General features: G+C 38.1%; 1 protein-coding gene across 13 annotated transcripts in view; it reads left to right on the forward strand.

Moving 5' to 3' along the window:
* Positions 1–17,407, forward strand: part of PPIP5K1 (diphosphoinositol pentakisphosphate kinase 1) — a 111,930-nt gene extending 94,523 nt beyond the window's left edge. For 7 of the 13 annotated variants that reach the window (XM_075207864.1, XM_075207866.1, XM_075207867.1 and 4 more), the window contains 3 exons: positions 13,705–13,842; positions 14,398–14,511; positions 16,542–17,407. In XM_075207864.1, coding sequence (XP_075063965.1) covers positions 13,705–13,842; positions 14,398–14,511; positions 16,542–17,008 — 719 coding nt within the window. In that variant the 3' untranslated portion in view covers positions 17,009–17,407. Of the gene's footprint in view, positions 1–3,609; positions 3,790–13,704; positions 13,843–14,397; positions 14,512–16,541 lie in introns of all 13 variants that reach the window. The other 6 variants (XM_075207860.1, XM_075207859.1, XM_075207862.1 and 3 more) reach the window with 2 other exon arrangements.
* The last annotated feature ends 6,641 nt before the right edge of the window (positions 17,408–24,048 follow it).

Here is a 24,048-nt window from a genome sequence, read left to right on the forward strand (position 1 = left end):
AAACCCTTTGGCCCCTCTAGTCTACACATTATTTTTTTTTACCATAATAACCCTACTTGACCTTACCTTTTTTTTTTTTTTTTAAACTCTTTATTTGAAACAACTGGAGAAATACAAACATATTGAACTCAAGAGAATTAATATACAAGGTGTCTCCTCCATGTTTTATACATTATATTAATGGGGTAGGGGGGGAAGGGGGAGGCAGAAGGGGAGAGGCACAAATTGTATTGACGATATTGCTAATAAGTATACATGGAACATGACTAGGAGGAACTAAACCAAACAATTAAATAGGCAATTAAATAGCAGACAGGTGTTACTCACCAACAGTGCGCCGTACCCAGCCCGGAGGATCCAGAGGCGGCCCAAGAGCTATATTCCAACTACACGAGGGGGAGCAGTACTGGATAGGCAACTACGGCTTTCTAGTAAATACCACAGGGCCCACACCCTGTCGAAATTGTGTGAGTTATCGTGCAGATAGTACGTTATACTCTCCATGCTTGCGACATGCCAAATGTAAGACCGTAGTTCCTGCATGGAGGGGGTGACCTTAGCTTTTTCAGATTTAGACTACACTTATGTCTATACCAAGCATGTCTAAATTCCCCTATGTATTAGTCTACCACCTCTGTTGGGAGGCTATTCCACCTATCCACTCCTCTTTTAGTGAAGTATTTTTCCTCAAAAACTGCCTAAAGTTTTATCACATGTCCTCTTGATTTAATACTTCTGTTCTCTGAAGAATCCCCTTGTTAAAACCTTCATATATTTCAAAGCCTCTATCTTATTCCTGGCTCTCCCTTCTATGCATGTAGCGCTGGTTACTCTAAATAAGTATCTAGAGCTATAGGCTGCTAAATCAGAGGGACAAGTGTTGGTCCCCTTGCAAAAGCTGTAACCAACACTAAGCCTAGCTGGTCATTCTATAACAGGGAGACTGATGTGTAGGGTCCTTCTTTTCTTTTATAATGTGAATCATTCCCAGCCTGGTCAGTAGGGGGAGGAAATTGCTGGGAGAACTGGGCCCACGAAAAACATGCCTCCCCCCCGCCCCCCCCCCATGCCCCATTAAAAATTGTTTTTTGCTTGTTGGTTGCAAGGACATCTGCAATTTCAATAATGGTGTACAGACTTTTAATATCCACTATACCAGCACTCCCACTGCACAACAAGACAAAGTAGTGGAACCTTAGAGGAGCCATTCAGTAGGAAATAATCCTTATGGATTAGCAGGGTTTCATTTCACTCTGTTTCTGTAAATGATTAAAAAACTAAAGGTCAATGTGCACAAGTAGCTGCATTTATCTGCATCTTTTAATGTATACCTGTGATATGGCCTTCAAAAATGTAGACAGTTATTTTGTAGCCTGAGCCAATAATAATCATAATCTACTGCCAAGCTCTTCATTAGGAGCCAGTGATGTCATTAATATGCAGTATTCTCATGATTTCAGACCACAAAATAGCTGTCTCCAATGTGTGTAGACAACGGGTGTCCTTGAGTACGACTCTTCAGTCCTTCTTACTCTTCTGGGGTATAATATTGTCCAATAGAACTGTGTCCCTAGTGGACAAATTATCAAAACAAAGTAGAAGTTTGAACAAATGTTATTGCATGATAAAACTAACAAAGTATTTAGCAGTTTTTAACTAAATGGTCCCCACAAATCTATTATTACTGTTTTGTTAAGGCTGTTGCATTACTTTTAGCAAGTCAGTAGCCGTTCAATTAATTACTAGCCATCAGTATTTTATCGGTGGTGGCGCATTTCCTTTAAAAGCTAATGCAGGTAGTTCACAGTACTTTGTTCAAGAGCACTCATCTGGATGAGCTTCTTGCCATTCATATTACAACTGGTTTCCCTTACAGGTGTTGGCAGCAAATGTTCTCCGCAAAATACATGTTGTCATGATGAGAGAGATAGAAAATCCAGATGATGAGAGATAAGGGACAGCAAGGCGGAGTAATGCTGGACAGAAAGATTCAGTAATATCGTTCATTAACTCTGATAATGCACCTTCATGTTCCTTTCCCATTAAAATAATTAGTTGGTATACCTGGCAAATGAGCGCTGTTACTGCTGATAGTGTATACATATACATGTATGTGTACTTGGCAAAAACCACAGAACTCTACCTTTTTAGTATATTTTTTTTTTGTGCTTAATTAAGACAACTAAGGAAAATGTAAAACAAAAGAAAAAAAAATAAATCAAATATTTTCTTCTAATTTCTAATGTAAGACACTCATCTCAATAATATACCTGAGACAATCTGTCCAGCAAAATATATGGTTTGTTTTATTGCTAAGAGCAGATCTGTAATAAGCTGTCTAGGCATCAGTCTAGAATAAGGAAAGGAGTGAAATCTAAAGCGTCATCCGTGATCTATAATCAGCACTGGGACAGGTTTGTACAGCTTGGTATATTTGTATAACCATTAATGAGCTGCTGTTATCATACTGTTTTGATCTTTGAACCATTTCATTATTCATTTGGACATTCAATGCAGATGTGGGAAGGCAATTGTTGGTTAATAAAATGGTTTGCTATTTAATGGTAACAACATTGAATACTGCATTTTAACTCTATTGTTTCATATACAACAGTTCACGTTTTGCATGTAGTTGTCATTTAATCGTACCGCAACTACTATTTGTTAAAAATATTTGTAGTTGGATTATGTAAAGTAGCCTTAGATTGCAGGTGAAGGCACATGGGTTTCCTGTGGTGGATTTGCATACTTCTCATTCAGGGCATTTTGAGTGAAACAAAGTCAATGGATGTGGTATTTTAACAAGTATGGAGCCAAAAATGGGGGAAATGGTCATGAATTTTCATAAAAAGCCAGTCTGTGCACCATCTTTCACACACGGTGGGGGCAGCTATTTTGCTTCTTGAATGTTTGGTCATGTAGTACCTCCCTCACCGATTACAGGTGAATATTTTCATGAATGTGGTTTTAAGCTAACAAAATGTCTGCCTCCATTGTGAGAAGATTACTGGAGCACTTTAAGCAAAGATTGCCCCTTTAGGTTTGTTTTTGTGTCATTCCACACTTCCTAGATGAAATACAAGACTAACGAATCAATGACACATTCTCTGAGAAAGTGGACAATACTGTGTGATAACATAGAAGAAGCATTGACTGAGTAGTCAGTACTTGGGAGGTTTTTCTCTGTGTGTTTTTTTGGGTTTTTTTATGTTTGTTTTTTAATATCTGTAACGGCAACTATTATTTGTCCCTACTACATAGCAACAGATAACATAATCCCTGCAATGGCTTTTTAATAGATTTTCTTTGCAGGTTTTTTCTTTTATTGTTTTCTGAGTCTTCATTATATCCAATATTGATGAAATACATAACCTAGAAATGCTTATTAAATAACCACAGCAATGTTAAAGTGTTTCAGAAGACGTTAGCTTTTCACATTTTATTTTATTTTTAGCATGGATTCCAAGTATCCTCCATCTGAGATTTTATACATTTCCAGATACCTCTTCACATGTTTATTTTGCTTTTCTTTTTGCCCCCTTCTTTCCATCTTGCCATCCTCACGCTTCTCTTTTTCCTTGTCACTTGTTATGGGCCATTTTCCTCTAGAATGCCTGGAAGACCACGAGGTCGCCCAGCTGCTGCGTCGCTTTTCTTCTGACTACCCTCAGTCTCGGAACATCTATCTGGATGGGGCAATGGCCCACCACCTCCACCAATGCTACTACCACCTCCGTCTCTTCAAGAACTGGCTGATTTCGGGCCAGGATGATTTGGAGTGCCTCTACGGTACTGCACGCTTCCGCTGTGCCTTTTGCTATAGGGCAGAGACAGTTCTGCTGTCTGCTTGATGGAATGCAAAGTGCGCTGAGAAATATTCAGATGCCCGTACCACAAGTCTAGCATTTAAATGTCTGTCTGGTCATTAACCTGCCTCCATTGCCCCAGTGTTCTTTTCCAGTGGTATGCTTTCTGTGCATTTTTGTGTTGCAGTGAGTCATATCCGGCTGCTCAAATTCTAAGTTTGCACCTTGAGAGCTTTGCTTGGTTGCTGTGTTTGTAATGGAAGAGTGTGACAAACCATTTCTACCTGCCTTAACATTAGTCTGTAATACATGTGTGCGCTGAAATGCACTATGTATGTAGAATAATGTTGTGCAAAAGAAATGGTCATTACCATTTAGCCACATACTTATGACTGAGCTCAGAGTTTTCCTTCCATAAGGACAGTCTTAAAGAAATACCCAGCCGTGGATGGAATTTTCTAAAAACTCCCTATATATTAATAGGTTTAAGCTATTTAAATAGTACCAATGCTACCTCATGCTTGTGTTTTTATTTTCACTTTATTGTTAGACTTAAGTTATTTATTTCCCTGTCTCTGCTTCAAGGGTTAACAACTTGTATGGGGCTACAGAAATGGTGTGGACTCTAAATTCAAGATCAGGCCTAGGCAACCTGTGGCTCTTCGGGTGTTGTGAACTACAAGTCCCAGCATACATTGACAGCTGTTGTCTGGCTATCTGCTGGCAGAGCATGCTGGGGATTGCAGTTTTTACAACACCTGGGGGTAAATGTATCAAAGTGCGAGTTTGCCAGCGGCAAATCACAAGTTTTGAAAAAAAAAAAAATGCAAATGTATCAAGCTGCGATTTTGAGACTCATGTTCAAAATCGTGAACAATCTGTATTTGTTCTTACTCCTTTACCTTTACTATCTTTATTCCCCCACCATTCTGATTTGTGAGTGGGTAATAGATATACCATGATGCCTGAATGTATATAGTTTATGTACCCTCTGTGTGTCACAGGCAGATGGTCAGCCCTTGTAGACAGCAATCCAAACTCAAGGTTGTCACCAGGGGTGGAAATTGTCTGTGGCACTTTTATATTTCTTCACGTTTCAGGAGAACTGTCTTCACGATATAATAGTTTTTGCAGCGTTAAATAACTGGCACCTCTCTTATTGTTGTTGGCTAATGCTGGATTTAGACATTGAATAAATACTTTTTGTAGATGGCACTTAACAAGATAGGGAGATATAACTATTACAATTCCAGTACATTTTGTTATGAAGTTCAGTTATATTTGAAGGGGACCAGTGTTAAAGAGATGACTGAACAGTCAACTTGTATATGAATATGCAAGAGAAATTAAAAATAAAAAAGATACTCGCAGTACAGGATATATATAAAGTAAGTATTTTTTATTCTATTTTCATTGACTGCAGATATACAAACAGATGCATCAACTGTGAACTTTTGAGTTACATTTGCAGTGCTGATCAAGTTAATAAGTCTTGTGTCTCTTGACTAATAAGTATTTTCTTTTCATTTTTTTTTATATAGTTTCAGTTGACTCAAACCAAATTATATATGAATACTTTACATACTACCTTTCTGATCATCTTAGATTGTCTATCATTCAAGACTAAATAGGGAACAATGGTTCATTAATAAATGTTTAGTGGTTCGTACAAAGGTGATTACTTTTTTCACTACTATCTTTGTGTCCATATATTGTTCTTATACATCCAAATGCAGAGTACATACATCTTTGTAATAACACCACAATAATATTTACTGACTGATAATGTTCTCCAATTCTCTATTCTTTGTTTCACTTGTTACATTGAAAAACGACACTAATTTATTATGAGCTATTATCTTTAATAGGAATACCCTAAATCTGTTCTGTTGGGAGGGAGCGCACCATTTTTTTCTTTTGTATATTTGAATTTAGTTTTAGGTGCGCAGCCCCTTAAAATACAGTAGTCCACATTGTGTTACACTGCATGGGTTTTTGCTTTTACGGCTTGCTAGAACTCTTATACAAAGGCACAGGATTACCATGGTACATTAGCAAGTCACAATGGAATTTTATAGTGATTTGATTGGTTGCAATAGTAATCCTTTTTTTCTTTTTTAATGGAGAGTTAAATAGCTCCTTTAGTTTTCACCATCTTGTCTGCGTGAAGTTCAGTAAGAGGCATCCTCTGGGCAGCTATCCAATATATGAGCATGTTCATGAGTGTGTGTGTGGTCTATCTGTGACTTTATTAACTAAAAATAATTTTATAAAACAGCATTTTCTAACATTGTATTATATCCTAGCTGAGTCTGGTGTTATGTTTGTGCTGTAGATTATTGCATTGGTCTTAGACTGGTTACCAATTTAAAGCTACTCTAAAATGGGTGATTTCATGAATACTGCTGAACTATTTATTTTATGAAGTATATTAGAGGTATCTTCCTTTTATTTGATTCATAGTAAACAAAAATTAAAGCCTACTTAGATGTCCATTTAGAAAAGGGTAATTTTTGCTGTGGTGAAGGCTGCTTTGCAGTGATGCGAGTAGCCATTTGTCTTTTATTAAGTAAGTAACAGAAAAGGCTAAACCACAATCTTGTATTAGCATATCTTGGCAACAGGACTGGCTGAACTGTATAATCTACCATAGCTGATTGCCCTACCATTGTCCTGCTGATTTTACCCTATGAATGGATCACGTTGCAGATCCAAAATGCAAATGTCCTGGTACAGTGTTCCCTAGTTCTCAGTTTAGTAAACCACATCATAATTTGTGCTCCATCAATTCCTTATGCTATAAATAGTAAGAAATTACTATGCATGAATTCCTTACCGTTTATTTTTATTATAATAGAATGTACCACTTAAAGGTGTCTAAAGGACCTTAAAGGCAATGCATTGCATGTGTAGGTAGCATATTATTTTTTGAGGGGGAATTGTGCAAAGCATTGAGTGTTTTTACTTGTATGAATCTGTGTGTTACATCAAAATATTTCCAACATGAAACAAATCTGCTCTGCTTATGTTATTTTGGAAGTGTGATGTGATCAGGGCCGGATTAAGGGAATGGAGGCCCTGGGCTATGGGGGCCTCCATTCCCCCTGTGAGGCCCCCAATGTGTGCTGCCCGCCGCCCCCCGTGAGCCCCCCCCCCCCCAAGCACTTGCCTGTCACTGCAGTCCTCCTTCCGCGGCGCGCTGTAAGCTCCTTACTGAGGAGATCTCGCGAGAGTTCGTGAACTCTCACGAGATCTCCTCAGTAAGCAGATTACTGAGCGGCGCCGGGGACGGAGGACTGCACTGACAGTGCTCAGCAGCATTGATCGGGATGGGGGCCCTCGCACCGATCAATAATGCTGCTGAGGACTTTGAAGGGCCCCCTGGATGCCCGAGGCCCCTGGGCTATAGCCCAGTTAGCCCTAGGGTTAATCCGGCCCTGGATGTGATTGGCCATAAACATCCGGGATTGTCATCATCCTTTCCCAATCACTTTCCTCTATCTGTAGTCTGTAAATGTAACAAACATATGTGAACGCCGACACACCATTGGGACCTGGGAATCATTTATTGCGTTTTATTTATAAATAAATTTGTAGAATACCACAAATGTGCTTATAAGGTTCTAGTTTTCGCTATTTTAGGTTTGAACCATAAACATTTTTTTTTCCTTTCTTTCTGTAAAATGCAAAGACAAAGCGTGTGCATTTCACTGTCCTGGAGTTATATGTGTTATTGTTTACTAACAAAATGGCTCAATAATTACACAACGTGACAGTTATTGAGTTAACAAAACTAAACAATTGCTTGTAGCAATGTGTGTTTGAATACAAGCATGTCTTTCCTATGTATGTGTAGGTGTGAAATTGTACATGTGTGGGTGCAAGTGGCTCTACCCCTCCAAATGTATAGCATGTGTACCACTTTCTTTTTATGTTTATATTATATGTATGTATATATTTCATACTTACCAACTTTCTGTTGGTGAAATCCGGGAGCCTGCAGAGGAGGTGGGCGTGACGGGGGGGGGGGGGGGCTCCAAGTGACGTCATTTTGGACCTGCCCCCATGACGTGATGACGCAAAATGCGTTATTTGACAGCGGGGGGCGGGGCCAAACGCCGCGATTCACCGGGAATCGCGGCGTTTGGGACTTAATTCTGCCCACTTCACTAGGAAGTGGGCAGAATTATCCAGATGCGGGGGATTGCCACACTCGCCCGGGAGCCCGGGAGACTCTCGCAAAATGCGGGAGTCTCCCGGATATTTCGGGAGAGTTGGCAAGTCTGATATATTTTACCATGAGTGAGTGTTGTACACCTCATGGGAAAGCAAATCTTGTTCCTATACATGGCCTCAATGCTGTAAAGTTTCTACTTATAAGTACTAAACATTCCTTGTAGGAAAGTACCCAGTACAGTTTGTCTATTTAGAGAATGTAAATGCATCTAATAAAGTTTAAATAAATGCTGTATATGTGTATGCTATCGTTAGTATATAGATGCAAGTATACTATATAGTGTTTTTTTTTAATTATGCCATAACTTGGTTTCACACGCTCTGCATTTAAGGTGATGCACCGTTTGTAATGCCTCTGGGTGCAGATCAATAAGCCATTTTGTCTATGTTGTAAGAATGTCATGTATATTTAAGCCTGCATTAAACATGCAAAGTTCCTGTATTCTGAAGGCAAGGCAACCAGAAGGAGAGCAGACAATGACACTGATCTGTGTTGCTGATGAGTGCAGTGTGTAGTGTACAGATTAAAGTAGATGTTTGTTCATTTTTAATGTTTCTCCAGATTGTCAGTAAATTTAGTAGTACATTGTATATAAGTATGCAAGGTTATGCTAAGCATAGTGTATTCAAGGTATAGTACGTAGTTTTGAGAATTAAACCTCAGTCTCCTGGACATGTTGTGTTCTTCTGAGTGAATGCATGTAAATTTACAATATAGAGGTGTGAGGGGTTACCTTTGGAAATTTTGATTCATCGTCATGTAGTTTTTTTTGTCAAGGGCTGATCTTGCTGCTTGGAGTCTATTTAATAAGTAGTTAGTGCATGTGAACACACACCTTGTGGTGTATGTCATACCGCAATTTATTTCCCTCTTGAGTGGCCAAATTGTAAGCTGAACTAGACGCTTGACACAAACAAGGATCAGCCCACGTGGGGGCAGATTTTAATTTTTTTTTCACTTTTAGTCCCCATGGTCTCTGCTGAGATGCTGATACTTTCTTCCTAGCACTACTTTTGTTTTTTCTTTTTTTTTTTTTGCATCAATATTTTTATTCAATGTTTTCAAAAGTATATGGGGTACAGAAAAAAAAAAGGGGGGAGAAGAAAATACATACAGAGGGAAACACAAAAAGGAATCCCAACGCAGGGGGAAGGGAATCACTCAGTTGAAATAAGGCACACAATATTGACAATATACATTTAAGGATTTAGAAATACAGTAAGACATATGAGCCTTTGAAGATGCCTCCACTATGGGAAGAGTACCAGGGTATGGGAGCTGATCAGTGGGCTGGGGGGATTCTGTAAGGGCCGCTGGTGAGTGAGTTGTTGGGTAATCGGGGATAACCCGGGGGGCCCCGGGGTCGTCTGTGATATATACATGCCACCTAAACCATCTCATGATGGGAGCTGATGCAGATGAGGAATAGAGCATATCTGTTGTTTTCCATCTCAAAGCTATACTGTATCTTAGTAATGATTCGGGTAATGGTAGGGAGAACGTGAGACTTCCAGTTTTGTGCTATTGCCGCTCTAGCAGCTATCAATATGTGGCACAATAGGTAGCAATCCTGTTTTGGAATGGAAGTCGTGTAAACATGAAGAAGAGCTAGGGCTGAATTTGGAGCAACAGGGGTCTTTAAGACAGTTGAGATCAAAGCAAATACCTCGCTCCACAGCGGCTGAAGTACCGGACATGTCCATAAGACATGAAAGATATCTGCTATTTGGACACATTAGCGCCAGCAAAATTTTGATTGACTTGGCCAGAACCTGTGCAACCGCACCGGGGTAAGGTACAGCCGGTTGATAAGTTTGACCTGCATCTCTGTATGGTTAATGCATTTAGACATGCGATGGGAGGTAACATAAATTCTTTACCCTTGTTGCTCGGTGAGAATTAGATTCACATCCGTTTCCCATTGGGTTTGTGCAGGGGTTTTGGTTGGGGGATCAGGGAGTAAATGTAGTGATACCAGAATGTTATTCCACCTCTACTACTACTCCTCGTCAGTCTATCCAAGACAGACGATGGGAGCGAAATGAGGGAGTAGGGGGTCTAAGAGACCGTTCCAACCCAGTGTCTAATTTGCAAGCACCTATATGTCTCTGAGGATGGCAAGCTATAACGATCTTGAAGATGAGCAAAGGGAAGAAATAGGCCTTGGGTAAACAAGTCTGATAGGGAAGAAATCCCTCTATCTTTCCAAACGACCAGATTTAAATCTGAGATGAGTTGATATACTGCCTGAAGAGAGAGATTGCGAGATGGGAGTGCGAAATTGATATGCAACCCAATGATTCTATCCAACACCTGCATGGCATCCGAGATGGACCGTAGCCTATATACAACAGATAGGTGGGCAGATCTGGGTGTCCAGAAAAGGTCCAACACCTGGTAACTAGGACACAGAGCTCTCTCTCCAAATCTACCCATGACTTTGAGGTATGAGGTAGCACCCAATCCCGCAAGTGGCTCAATATGCAGGCCTCTTGGTAATAAGTTAAGTTAGAAAGCATCAATCCCCCATGTTGTTTAGATAAGGCCATGCATTTATGGGAGAAGAGGGGGCGTTTCTGATGCCACACATATGACATCATTAGCGTATGAAAGCGGGCCATCAACCGTTTAGGTACGATTTATGGAATAGTGTGAAAGATATACATTAGTTTAGGTAATATCATTTTGAAGACAACTATACGACCCAGCCAGGAGACCTCGAAGTTGAGCCAATTCTTGGTTAGAAAGGAAAGATGCAAATAAATTGGAGTGAAGTTGATTTCAAATATTGTGGATAAGGTAGGGGGAAAATGTATACCCAAATATGGCAAAGAATCCTTTACCCAGACAAATGGAAATATCTTTTGCAAAGACGATAGCGAAGATTGGGGTATATTAATAGGTAGGGCCTCAGATTTAGTAATGTTCAGGTTATTAAACGAGGCCGAACTGTAATCGTCCAGAATGCATTTCAAGGCTGACAACGAGGTCTCCGGACTGGTAACAAATTGAAACACATCAACTGCAGATAAACATAGTTTGTGTGTATAGGAGTGAAAAGTAATGCCTGGGAAATGAGAAGCCTGTCTAACTGTATGCGCTAAAGGTTCTATGGCCATGACAAACATCAGGGGAGAAAGGGGACACCTCTGCCTTGTTCCATTAGTAATAGGGAAGGGGGAGGATAGGAAACCATTACTAAATACTCTCGCAGAGATTTTGGAACTTAAGTCACTGTACTGTGGGAATTTTGCATAGCAGCATTAAACTGAAGACAGTGGGAAAATTTTTGAACAAGAAAAAACACACTGCACTAATTCAAAAATAAACGCAGAAACAAAAAGTACCTCTGTATGATCTCATTCATGTGGAAGAATAATAACCTTATATAAAAGATAGTCTAATAACATAAAATGTACTAATAAACAGACTATTAAAAATATGTACATATATAAAATCCACAGTAATGCATATACGTGGAAGTGATGCAACAGCTCATCTAGGTGAGGACAAATGGAATAATTCTTGGAACCAGCTTTTTAATAAATTGATAAGTCACTTCAATTTAGTCCCAAGCCTTAGGATCAGGGACCCATATACTCTGTTGCACACTGTAAAAGCGCCATTACTGCATCTCAGATTGAATACAATTGTAGCAGAATGATACCTTGTGGTTACTAGGTGAACACCTGAAAGCAGTGTGGTTTTCAGCAGACATGCTGATGGAGTCACTGTTCTAAAGAGGTTTTCCGGACAAAGCCCATCCAAAGTTGGTGCCTAAAGCAGAGCAGTCCTCATTCGCTATCTTCCTTCCAATAAGCCTTGGACTTGTTGTGTCTCTGGAGGAGACTTTATCAAAGATCCATGTATAGGAAAAACTGAGGGTCATCACATTTGTATATGAGCAAATGTGGCTGCTTGTCTCATATTGGAGCAAGCCTCCATACAGTTTATTGAGGTCAATATAGTCCATCAACTTTCTGGTCTGTGGCAGAAATGCATAGGTCAGCATTATTAAAAATGAAACCCTGTAATTAAATGCTACTCAACTTTTCCATCGCCTAAACACTGCTCATTGAAGTCTCCTTTATGTCTTATTCATGACAACATTAGAACACTGGGACCATCTTTATTTCAACTTTTGATTTGTTGTTGACTTTGGTTAATCTGTGCGTATTAATGCACTTCTGCCTTGAAATGAGCCTAGATAGCACAAAAAGTGTTGTATTGTAACTAGCATTGAAGCCCAATTACCAGCTTTACTGATGGTGTAATAATTTGGTCACTATGCGTAAGGAAAGGGTTTTGTGGGCTTTCAGTATACCAAGAACGTCTCCAAATATGCATTACTCCTCGAGTTTCATTACAATATTGTCCTGCAAATCAAGATCTCGTTATTTGTATTAGTGCACATAATTGAATGTAATACTTTCCCATTACAACCATGTCCTTCAAAATATTCCCATCATAAGAAGAAGAAAGAAATGCTCTTTTTTGCAATCCACATCCTGATAATCTGTGGACACTTTCATAAAAATAGGCATCTGGCATTACAAAGTGGGAAGAAATAGCATTTGCACATCATAGTTAGATTTTTCTTTCCTGCTTTGTAAATTACCTCAATTAAGAGCAGTGCAAAATAGGATGTTGATAAGTAAGGGTTAACATTGAACATTGATGTTTATGGCAAATGGTTGTATATGATGCATACATAAGACAATATGGGACTTATTGCCAAAGGAATTTAAAAACAAACAGCAGCTAGGTGCCACATAGTGTGCTCTGTATGGGGAAGACCGAGGATTATGCTTTTCTGAATTGTGAGGTTTGCTCTCTAAAACAATAGATTTTTATGTACAGAAGCCAAAAATTTACATTTTACAGAAATGCCATTATTCTAGCTTGTTTTTTGTGCTGTCTCCTTCAGATGTCTTTCTTACATAATGTATGTTTATCACTTATTTCATGATAATTAGCAGAAATCAAGTGGCAAATGAATTTGGCTTATTCCAGTGGTCACAGAATAGTTCTGTAAGTCTGCACTTCTGTGGTTTGCTCTTACAAGCTAAAAGTGTTTTCAGTTTGTTGAGGTGTTGAAGATGTTATAGGGGAATGGGGATAATAATTGGGTGAATGCCAATTTTGTACCTATAATGAGCAGCTGTCTTCCAGTAAAAATGTAATATATATTAGGTTTACAGTGTATGTTGCTTTATATAAGGAATGAGAGGGTCACCTTCCGCCTTAGGCAACATATTGGCTTGGCCTTCCTATCTGGACTTGGCCATCTAATAACAGAATATAGGGAGTTTCATAGACCTTTACGAAAAGGTGTTTTTAGGGGTTATTTTACATTTTGAAGGTTGGGGAATAGTCAGCATGAGCAGTTTTGGCAAGGACCTTGATAGATGAGAAGATAAATACAATGGTATTGTCAACAATAGATATTATCTGTGTTCGTACAATATTGCCAGTTATGTTTATGTAGTTTGTTGATGGTAACACAATGAATATTGTAGTATAGGGCTTATCAGTTAATGGTTTCTGTTTGTGTAAAGTCTACGCTCTGATGCCCCAGCATGTCAATCCCACCAATATGTCACTTTATAAGCAGGTCTGTGTTGACATTTTTTAGTGTTCTCTTTTTCTGATCTTTGACAGGTTTTGAGGGGTGTTCTATGGTTCCCACAATCTATCCCCTGGAGACCCTTCACAACTCTTTGTCACTGAGACAAGTCGCCGAGTTCCTGACCACTGTGTGTAAACAGTTTGCTGAGACCCATTCAAGTGGATCTGCAGGTATAACAAAATTTACGTGATAAACACTGGATTGCATGGGTTTTGTGATCTCTATGAAATGCTTGTAGAAAAAACGATAAACATACGCATTTGTTTTACAGAGATATGTTCAGGCTGTTGCTCTTTATCCCTGCATTCTAATGATCCTAATTCTGTCATAATGTCAGTTGAGTGCTCCTGAATCAGTTTTTCTAATGCTTGTTCACACAAGTGATTTTGTTGCCCAGACAACATTGCTCTACAAACTAAATTGTAAAGTAAGTTAAAAGCCTTGTAATGTTAACCAACGATCAGCCCTTCTGTATGGGTGCAGATGAACAAGCTGCAGCTTGTGGGTGGGATTTCTGATTCATGTTTAACTTTTTTTTCTGCACCAACCCGTTGGCGGGGAAGCTTGCCTGGATGTGTAAGATGTGTAACTTGGCCTAATAGTCCAGCCACCTATTACTAGAGCAGACACAGATGATCAGGAGCAACAAAGTCTTTTGCGTGAACATTTCTGTTTATTTTAAAATCTTGTAATGAAGCTTGATCTACCAATTGTTATTGTATCAGCTGGATGTGAGTCCATGATGATCCGCCACGCACGTAGCGATGCTTATCTGCCTCACAGAATTCTATCCTCCTCATCACTTCCTCTGCGGCAGCGCTCCGAGCGGCCTCCCTGGTGTAAGTGCTTTCTGCATTCTTTATTTTTCCCTGCGTGCAAGTCTGGTGCTCTACTAAATTTATGTGTGGTATGTAGCATTGTGCTTAATAATCCTACCGTTCTGTTACAAATTACACATAATAAATTCACGCTTTATGTGTTGTTTGTAGTGTAACAATTCCATCTTTCCTCCCCTAACTCAGTGGTGCTCGCCTACTGGCTTTACCCTACTTTTCTGTCTTTAGGCTTCCTAATTCCACACTGTTACCTGATTATTCTTAGGGATGGGACTACAGGCTTTTTTATCCAACCTCTGAAATGTGTACAGTGTTCGTCTGTGATTCTTAAGTGACCTTAGCTTCTATAGTGGGGTTTCTAAAGTTATTGTAATGGTGGTTTTTCATTGCAATATAAATTGAAAGTAAATTACATTAGGTTTTATACTTTAAAGTAGCACTACCACCTAGGAAAATATTTTTTACTAATGGGACCCCTCACCCCTATTCAGAGCTCCGGTGAAATGGATGCATGTAATACAAAACCAGCCAATCTATTAAGCTAACCATTTTAAATCACATTTTTCTAGGTAGCCGCTTAAAAAACAAAACAAAAAAAAAACCCTACATGACTTGTAACCTAATTTCAATAAACATTTAAATCAGACTTCAGTGACAGATTTACTGATTTCAGTTACAGCAGATTTCTGTTCTAGCATGGGAGATGACTGAATCCATAAGGAATCCCTCATCGACCTGTCCTGATGACATACTTGCTATTATGTCATCTGTAGCATTTCATTTTGCTGTACCTCTGTTTATACGGCAGTACTAGGAAACTCTGGAGCAAGAGTTCATTATTAGGCTGCTGTGGTTTACAAAGTCATAAATAGTCATTTTAAGTCCTCTAATTCAGGCACAAGTTACTGGATATAAATGTTAGTATGTTTCATATTGATAGCATAGCAGTTCTAAATATTGCATATTCTTTAATTTCATGTTTTGCAAATAAGAAATTTAATCACACAAAACTATATTTATTAAAGTGGAATGAACACAGAATGGTGGAAATTCTGCAGTTAGTGTCAATGAATGATATAGCCATTTTGTGGATGGCTGAGCACATTGGAGGTCAGTTAAGACCTCCAATTAAGGGCAGTTAAGACCTCCAACTGATGCACCCTTACCTTGGATTTGCACTTTTGTGTATCAATAGATCCTCCAGCACACCGACTCTCCGCTCTCTGGAAACTCCTGTGCAAAGTGGAAGTGTGTCTCAATGTGCAGACAGGTGGAAACATCTTTAGAGTTGCACTATGCAAAACTGTCAATTTCACAATCTATTACCAGTTTACAACCACGTCTTTCTTTAAATAACATTTTTCTCCTAAAACACTGCCTGTTTAGCCTCCATATATGGCTTATATTAATCATGAGAATGTGAAAACTACAGGGAGCAATTTGTGGGTATAGTTTTATTAAATTTCTTAGATAGTCTGGACATGCGCTTCTCCACCAATATACAACATGTAAGCACAAAAAAAGTCCCATTAAAAGTATAATAAAAGACCCGATGTGTGCCAGCTCTGAACTGGGGCAAAATTGAATTCCTTTTGCACAGTGGAAATGAAATGGCTGTGAGGATGGGTCGCCCATGGAAATGTACCCTCTCTTCTCAGTCTCATTACATAATAAATAAGGTGCACCAGGACACTTACTCCTTACTCTGCTACATAATCTCCACTTTGTGCCAATACCATGAGGCTCCACTCTGTAAATGTTTTGCATATGCACTTGGTTGGAAAGGCTGAGTTTGATGTGCTACTCTGAGAAATAGTAAGAATGCTATTGCTGGGAATGCCTCCTTTCTAATTGATAACAGGTGTTAAATCTATATATTTTAGCGGAAATATTTATAAAGGCCACCATACCTTGCCATAGGCAGTGTGCAGTGTCAATATCTTTTTACTAAGTCTTGATATTATATCCATTCAATTGTGAGAACTTGTTTTACCCAAAGAATGTTAACAATAAACCATGTTATGCATTTGCAGATAGTAGTGGACCGTCCAGCACGGTGTCAAGTGCAGGCCCCTCATCTCCAACCACTATAGATCTTTCAGCTCGTTTCAACTTTAATGATAAGACCTCACTGACTGAAGAGCAGAGAAGGAAGTTAAATCTTGATGACATTTTTCAGTTGCATCAAACGGAGGATGCATCCAGTAGCCAGGAGATGTGTCCGGACACACCTCCAAAGGAGGAACCTCAATGTTTAGATCCCCCATATGTATCACAGCAGTCTCTATGGGACATGGCAATACCATCACAGCCATGCATGGAAGACGAGATCGATTTTAGCTCAGAACAAGGAGATGCATCACTTCCAAATCAAAAATCTGCAAAGGGAACTCATGCTGTATGGAACATGGACTCCGATAACCAGATACTTCAGCAGTCAGCACTAGACGAACAAATTCTAACAGAGTTATCCCTACATGGACAAGAAACCTCACTTTAGGTCAAATATTAAGTAAGGAAAAGGCTATGCAGTATGTGGATGGATGGATCAATAAGAACTATGTACAGACCACCACCACCCATAAATGTATTGGTTTTGTGACCAGATTGAAAAGTGTGGTAATTCAAATGTTCTTTGTTATATGATAACTCAACTCAAAAAGACTGCATTAAATACGCTTCATGCTGTCTTGTAATGGCATAAAGGAACTCCACTAACCCACAGCAAAGCCTTCTGAACATTTATATCCTTGAATCATAATATCCCTTATGGGTCACCATCATCTACTAGAACCTTACTATGGTAGTAAATTGACTGATGCATTCAGAAATTGCTGGAGAATGGTTCGTTTAATACTGGGAATAAATGATGGTGGCTATCTTCACACAGTGAACCTGATTGATTTATCACCTTATTGTTTTGAATATTATATCTTTGTTTTAAACTGAAAATGCTAAACACCATAATAATGGATTGGGGGCCCTATGTTCATTTTGGTTGGGCCTTTATAATATAACCAATGGAGAACTGTTTTCAGTTGTAATCCGTTTCAGTGAACGGTTTAGACTTTTGCATGTTATGGTTTAGTGCCAGCAAAGATCTATTCATAGATTAACTCCGTTTCACACATATAAAGCAGATGATCCTGCAAGAAGAATATTTATTAAACTGAAGATTTACTGATAAGATATCTTGAGCACCACCTAACAGGCTCATAATCACTACGCTAAGGACAAGAAGATCTATGTTTCCAGATGAGAACGTCGTAAAATTCTTTGTCGTGAATGAAGATAATCATATAATCATGGACTTTGTTTTTGTGTCTATTTTCGTTTTCATGTGTTTAGCATACTGTCCTTTATGTTCTAACAGTGATAATGCACTTTACTACAGTATTTCCTGAGTTCATCATTAAGGAATAGCTGAAATTTAAGGGTAATGCATGATTACATCAATGGAATTAGATGGACAGTTTTCAAACTACTGAATATTCATAGGTCTTTCAGATACTTTACTTGTCTTCTAACTGTAGTAATGAAAAGTTCTGTTTGCCAATCATTCATTTCACTATGAAAGATATCCTTTAAGCATGTTGAAAAGTTCCAAATACACAACAGTTGCCACATGCCCCTCATGTAGTGTACCTACACTTTAGATGAATTCATATAACGGTGTAAAAGAGTTGACGGGTGTTTCAGTTTTTTCAACAGATTCTATGCTGGTGATAAAGTAAATGTCTGCTTTCTCTTTATATGAGCAGGTCTTGAAGCAATTAGAACTTATTGCAGATGAATACAAGCTTGTTTTTTAGACAGTAAATCTCAGAAAATAAAAATAAGAAAAGGGCCACTGTTTAGTGCATTATTCTTTATTGTAATAATGCACTAAGACAGTTCAAGTTCAATTATCGCTTGTCAAAGATGCATTGGCTTATCTGACAATCAACAAAAGATGTAAAATAGGACCCATATAATACTGCAATATCCATATGATATACAAGTTCATAGAAATTTGATTTTAATATTCCATTACAATAAAGGATAATGCACTAGGACAGTGTTCTATTTTCTATTTCTGTTTTCTGAGATTGTTCTTCTAAAGAACAAGCTTGTATTCATCTGCAAAACTTACAATCATTTCAAGACCAGCTCATATAAAGAGAAAGTGGACCTTTAATATATCACAAGCGCAGAATCTGTTGAAGGAAAGTAGAACCTTGTAATGAAACATCCGTCCACTCTTTTCCAATGCTATATGAATTCATCTAAAGCATGCCTGGCTAACCTGTGGCTCTCCAGATGTTGTGAAACTACAAGCCCCAGCATACTTTGCCAGTAGATAGTCGTCCCATAGCTGGAAGGACATCCTGGAAATTGTAGTTTCACAACACCTGGAAAGCTGCAGGTTGGCCAGGCCTGATCTAAAGTGTAAGTACACTACATGAGGAGGATGTGACAACTCTGTTGTTTAATCAGAACTTTTCCACATGCGTAAAGGATGTATTTCATAGTGAAATGAATGATTAGGGAACATAATTTTAATTTTTTTATTGCAGATATATATATATTGTTTGATCTAAGTGTTTGCACCACAACTTACTCTATTTTATACTTTGCTTTTCTCCATAAGTCTGTATTTAGGTGCAGTCTTTAGAATAAGGTCTGTAAGTATAGAAGCGCTCCTCCAATTAGTTTTACACTGATAGATACAACTGCAGTAATGTCATTGTACACTGTTATGTACAATACTTTAATTACGTCCTTGGAGAACTCCTCCAAGCTGGTGTCTGGAATGATGAAGGATTTGTCATTATTGTTCTGGAATATTGTCTGCACTGACTTCTTGGTCTATATGTCTCCCTCCTCTGTATTGTACTTTGTATCGATGGTTAACACCATATATCTTTTCATAAAAAAAGTCAGTACATGCAAACAAAATATTGAGCAGAGTAACACAAAAGCGTTATAATTGGGATTAATGTGATCTACGCAATCATATTCTTGCCACAGTTAAAAAAGAAAAAATAATGGATTTTTACAAATTTTATAAAGAAAAAAAATGCAGGCCTACCACAAAATATCCATATAACATTTTGTGTGCCTGTGTTTCTATAGCTAGCATATTTTCTAGTTCTCTGTCACTGCAGCTAATGCTTTGTAACTGTGTAACGTACATTACTGGCAATTACATCCTATTCCACAGACCTCTCTCTTATTTAAGTACAGCATTAAATCACTTATTGCTAGGAGAACTGGTCCTGGAAAACTAAATATTTTTCAAAGCATTATGGGTCCTTCTGGCATTATAGGATTCAATTAATTTGCACTTGTTCTTGCGGTACAGTAGATTGTGCCAGAAAAATATTTGTGTGAGAGATACGGTGTATGTCCTTTGGGAGAATTACCTTTATCCTGCCTACCTTAGAAAACTGTATGTATATTATACTGCCAGGAGTGTGTCTTTGGGACACCGAGTGATTTATATTAAGCAGCTAAGGCTTTCTATTTTGTATATTAATTAGACTTTACAGGGTGCATTTTAGTTCTGTTGAATACTTGAATAGATCTACTGCAACAAGAACATTTGCGTGCATACAGTTCACTGGCCACTCATTGAACAAAACTCCTATTTAGGTGCCAAAAGAGAATGGATGTGTTTAATAAATCCCCCATTTTCTTCCATGTAATTTTAGGAAGTAGATGATGGTCAGTAGACATAAGGAAAATCTGCAGCGGAATGAAACCAAATGTATATGAACTGCTTAGCAGTATACAGTGCGACTTACTAGAAAGCATCCTGTCCTCTTATACTTGAAGGTAAATTCTGGCTACCGGTTTTGATGAAATAAGGTTTTATAAACAAACATACAGGTACATTTTTCTAGAATATTTTAAATCCTCCTGTATTTTACTTTTTACATGGTGAGATAACAACCATTATTTTACTGGTCTTCTATATAATAAAAATGTAAAACATTACATAAACAAAAGTACAAAATAAAATAAAGCTGTCGAGTAATATGAACTTTCTTAAAAGCCGGAAGCTGTAACTGAAGGTGGAAAATGTTTTGTTGGATGTATAAAAGGAAAATGTTATTTTTAAAATAATTTATTAAACCTTAAATGCATTATATATAAATATATATGGTATGTGTAGAAACAAAGTTGTCTATTGTAAGTATTTATCCAAAATGTTGGACCTATGTACCACTGTGCTGAATACGGGACATTTGTATCTGCTCTTATTCTCTCTGTATTTGTGATAGGTGGGTGCAATTGTATTAAAACCCCTGATTGTGATCCAGATGTAATCACCTGCTGGATTCTCTGGTTTTTGTACACTTGTGGATTTTGTGGGGTAGCGTGGTGTAATTTGTCACTTTATATTGAACTACTGTTTTTAGGTGTTTCACTAGTATGTATATAAGATTTACATGTGTTTTATATACAGTTTGTTTTCCTTCTATGCCCTATTATACACTAGATTTCTTAATTTGCAAAGAGTAGAAATATATGGTAACAAGGGAAAACCTAGGGCTCCCTGTTTATGCCCCCCCCTTATGACACCATTTTCATTTAACACCTATTCTATGTACAAAAGTGCAATCAAATGTATTTCTTCCATAGGTAGTGTTTATAATGCTATTACTATATACATGGCCATTCATCATCTCAGGTGGTACCATCATAGATACAGCAGAGATGAGGTTCTCTTCTCACCTCCAACGTCACTCCAGTCACCAGTCGCTTCCTGCTGGAGAAAGTGCAGTGACTGACAGTGCGCAGGGGAGGGTGCAGAGTACAAGTGCCGTCTCAGGGGGCAGAATATAATATCCGTTTTGGCCTGTACTAAAGAATTCTGATAATCAACCATCGAGAGACATCCAAAGCATATAATTAATATTTAGGACCTTGTTAAAGTACTGTTTATTTACAGAGTAACACTGCTATAAGTAAAAGCTGCACAGAATAACGGTTAAGCTTTCAGTCATGCAACAGTTTTAATGATAAAGATGAATTTCTAATTTAAAGGATACCACATCATTCCTCCTAATTACGTAGTAAGCCTGTGTGTTTTTGTGTGATTATGGTGCTGGGGTAACCAGCCTTGGATGACTTTTAGGAAGCTTTTGGAAAAGGATGGCTGAAGTGGACATTACTTCTATATGAAAGATTGTTATCTCCATTTCTCATGTTTTAATATTTTGACTGAATATGTATATTTGAAATTAAATGTTTGCCAGCGGAAGCAGTTATTTCACCTCTGTGCTTCCTCCGCAGTATTGTCTACTGTTAAAATGCAATTTGAGGAACAGTCTTCACTGTTTTAGTTATATATTGTTAATCAAATGAGATTGAGCAACAATGAAGTTGGTGATTATTGGATACCCCCTGTCCTATTTGTGTTACTCACTTACCTTTTTCATCTTTAATTTAGTAATAGTTTCTTTTTTGTGGGTTTTTTTTTTGTTTTTTTTTGCTTTTTAGATCTTGGCCCTCAAGTTACTATCATATTATGTTTTTGTTTTGCTTACTTTTGTTGTTAAAGTTATTTCTGGAAATTCAAATTTCCCCTCTTATTATGTTAATCAAATTACTAAAAGCCTGTTACCGAATTGTGACAGGCATTAACATGCTGGTCCTGTGTTGCAAATTCTTGAATTATATACAAAATAACTCTATAGGAATCTCGACTGAAGACTAAAATGTGGTATCTTTAGGCTCATTTTTGCCATATTTTTGTTTAATTAGTGTTTTTTTCTAAATATTATTGTGTAATGTATACCAGATCTAGTCTAAAATGAAGTTGTCTAAGCCAAAATAAAGCCATATATTTTTAATGCATAAGAAGGCTTATTGAAATAAATATATATTTTTAAAAGATTGTGTGGAATCACCAATTTTATGTGTTTCCACAATCCTTACATGGTTGAAAACCACTTGTCCGTTTACTGTGTGTCTTTGTTCTGTCTTACCTTGCAGATGGTACAGTTTTCTTCCTAAAAGAGCCGTCACATACCCTTTGGTAACCATAGTAATATTCATAATGGCTTATTGTTGAAATGCAGCACACCTGTGTAAAAGCAATAAAGTTGTATTTGAAAGTAACAAAATTACTTTGTATTTGAACATTTTTTAATTCATGCATAGATATCCTCTGTACATGAGAAATACATCATTTAAATAATATATTATGAAGTACTCCTCATACTCTACAGTGGATGTTTTTGCATGTAGATACAAAATCACTGGAACAGTCATGTCCTACACATCTTTATATGCATTTGTGCCTACATATTGGGTTAGCCCATACATTTCTTCAGGCCACATTAAGCATGGTCAACATCCAGCTACATTTCCAGTTTGTGCATCATTGTGATTTCTAAGGTTCATCATTTGCACTACAAGACACTTCACTATCACGTTTGGCCAGTCCAAATTATTGTGGAAAACATGTCAAGGGGTTAGAAGGTGATTGGTTTATGCCTACTTGCAGCACACCATAAAATGCACATGGCGGAAACAGTAGAACGTCACTTGAAGTCCAACCTACTACCACTTTAGATCAACCACCTGAGAAATGCTGACCCTAGCAAGAGTGTAGAACAGTCTGTAGCTCAAATTGGAGCTCACTGAATTATAGGATTTCTATTGGTGAAAAGGGGGTACAATGGTTCATTGAGGTTTTTTTTCCAAAGTCTGCAAAGTTGCCACTTTAGGACCAACCCCTTCATTAATTTAAACATTGAAATTCTCCTAAAATACTGTTTGGTTTGGCTTCATTTATTTATTTGGACCTGAGCTAGATAAAATTGTCAGTCAGTCTTCAGGGGTTACGGAGTGCTTTTGTTCCTATCAATGTTCTTAGAGCTAGAGGTCCCAAGTTTCCTCTTTTCGTTTTTCACGGGAGGTTCATGCAGGGAAAACTAGGAATCCGTATATGAGAGGGCAATCCTTTGCCCCTATGGAAGGTTTGCCGTCTAGCAGCTTGGGCTGCTAGACGTTTAGCTGCCAAGTCTTCTGACAAGCCATCAGCATGGCTACAAATTCATCTGTAGTGGAAGCCCGTCTACTCTTCTGGGAGCAGTGATTAATTTGCACTTCAGATGCCTGGGTGAGAGCAATTGTGGCTCGAATACATTATAGATCTTCAGATCACCACCCAGAAAATTCTTCACAACGGCTTCCCACAGACAAGACAAAATGCCTTCATAATGCGAGAGTGGTTGTTCCGGATCAAAAGAAGGGTTTAGTTTTTTTTAACCAAGAAGAGAGTTGAATAAAATGCCAGACAGTTCGTTCAGGCCCATTTTGAATTTGAAACTCTTTGACATCCAGCAGCAGGTGCACAGATTCATGATGGGGTCCCTGGCATCATTGGTTTACAACATGGAAAAGGATGAGTAAATTGCACATACTGTTAAGGACATCATTGTCTTCTCTGGTTTGCTGTCCAGTCCCATCACTACCAATATATGGCTCTTCCTTTTTGGCCTGCGCACTGCACTATAGATCTTCACCAAGATCATGATAGTTCTG

Source organism: Mixophyes fleayi, chromosome 4, assembly GCF_038048845.1.
Source record: "Mixophyes fleayi isolate aMixFle1 chromosome 4, aMixFle1.hap1, whole genome shotgun sequence".
NCBI lineage: Eukaryota > Metazoa > Chordata > Amphibia > Anura > Limnodynastidae > Mixophyes > Mixophyes fleayi.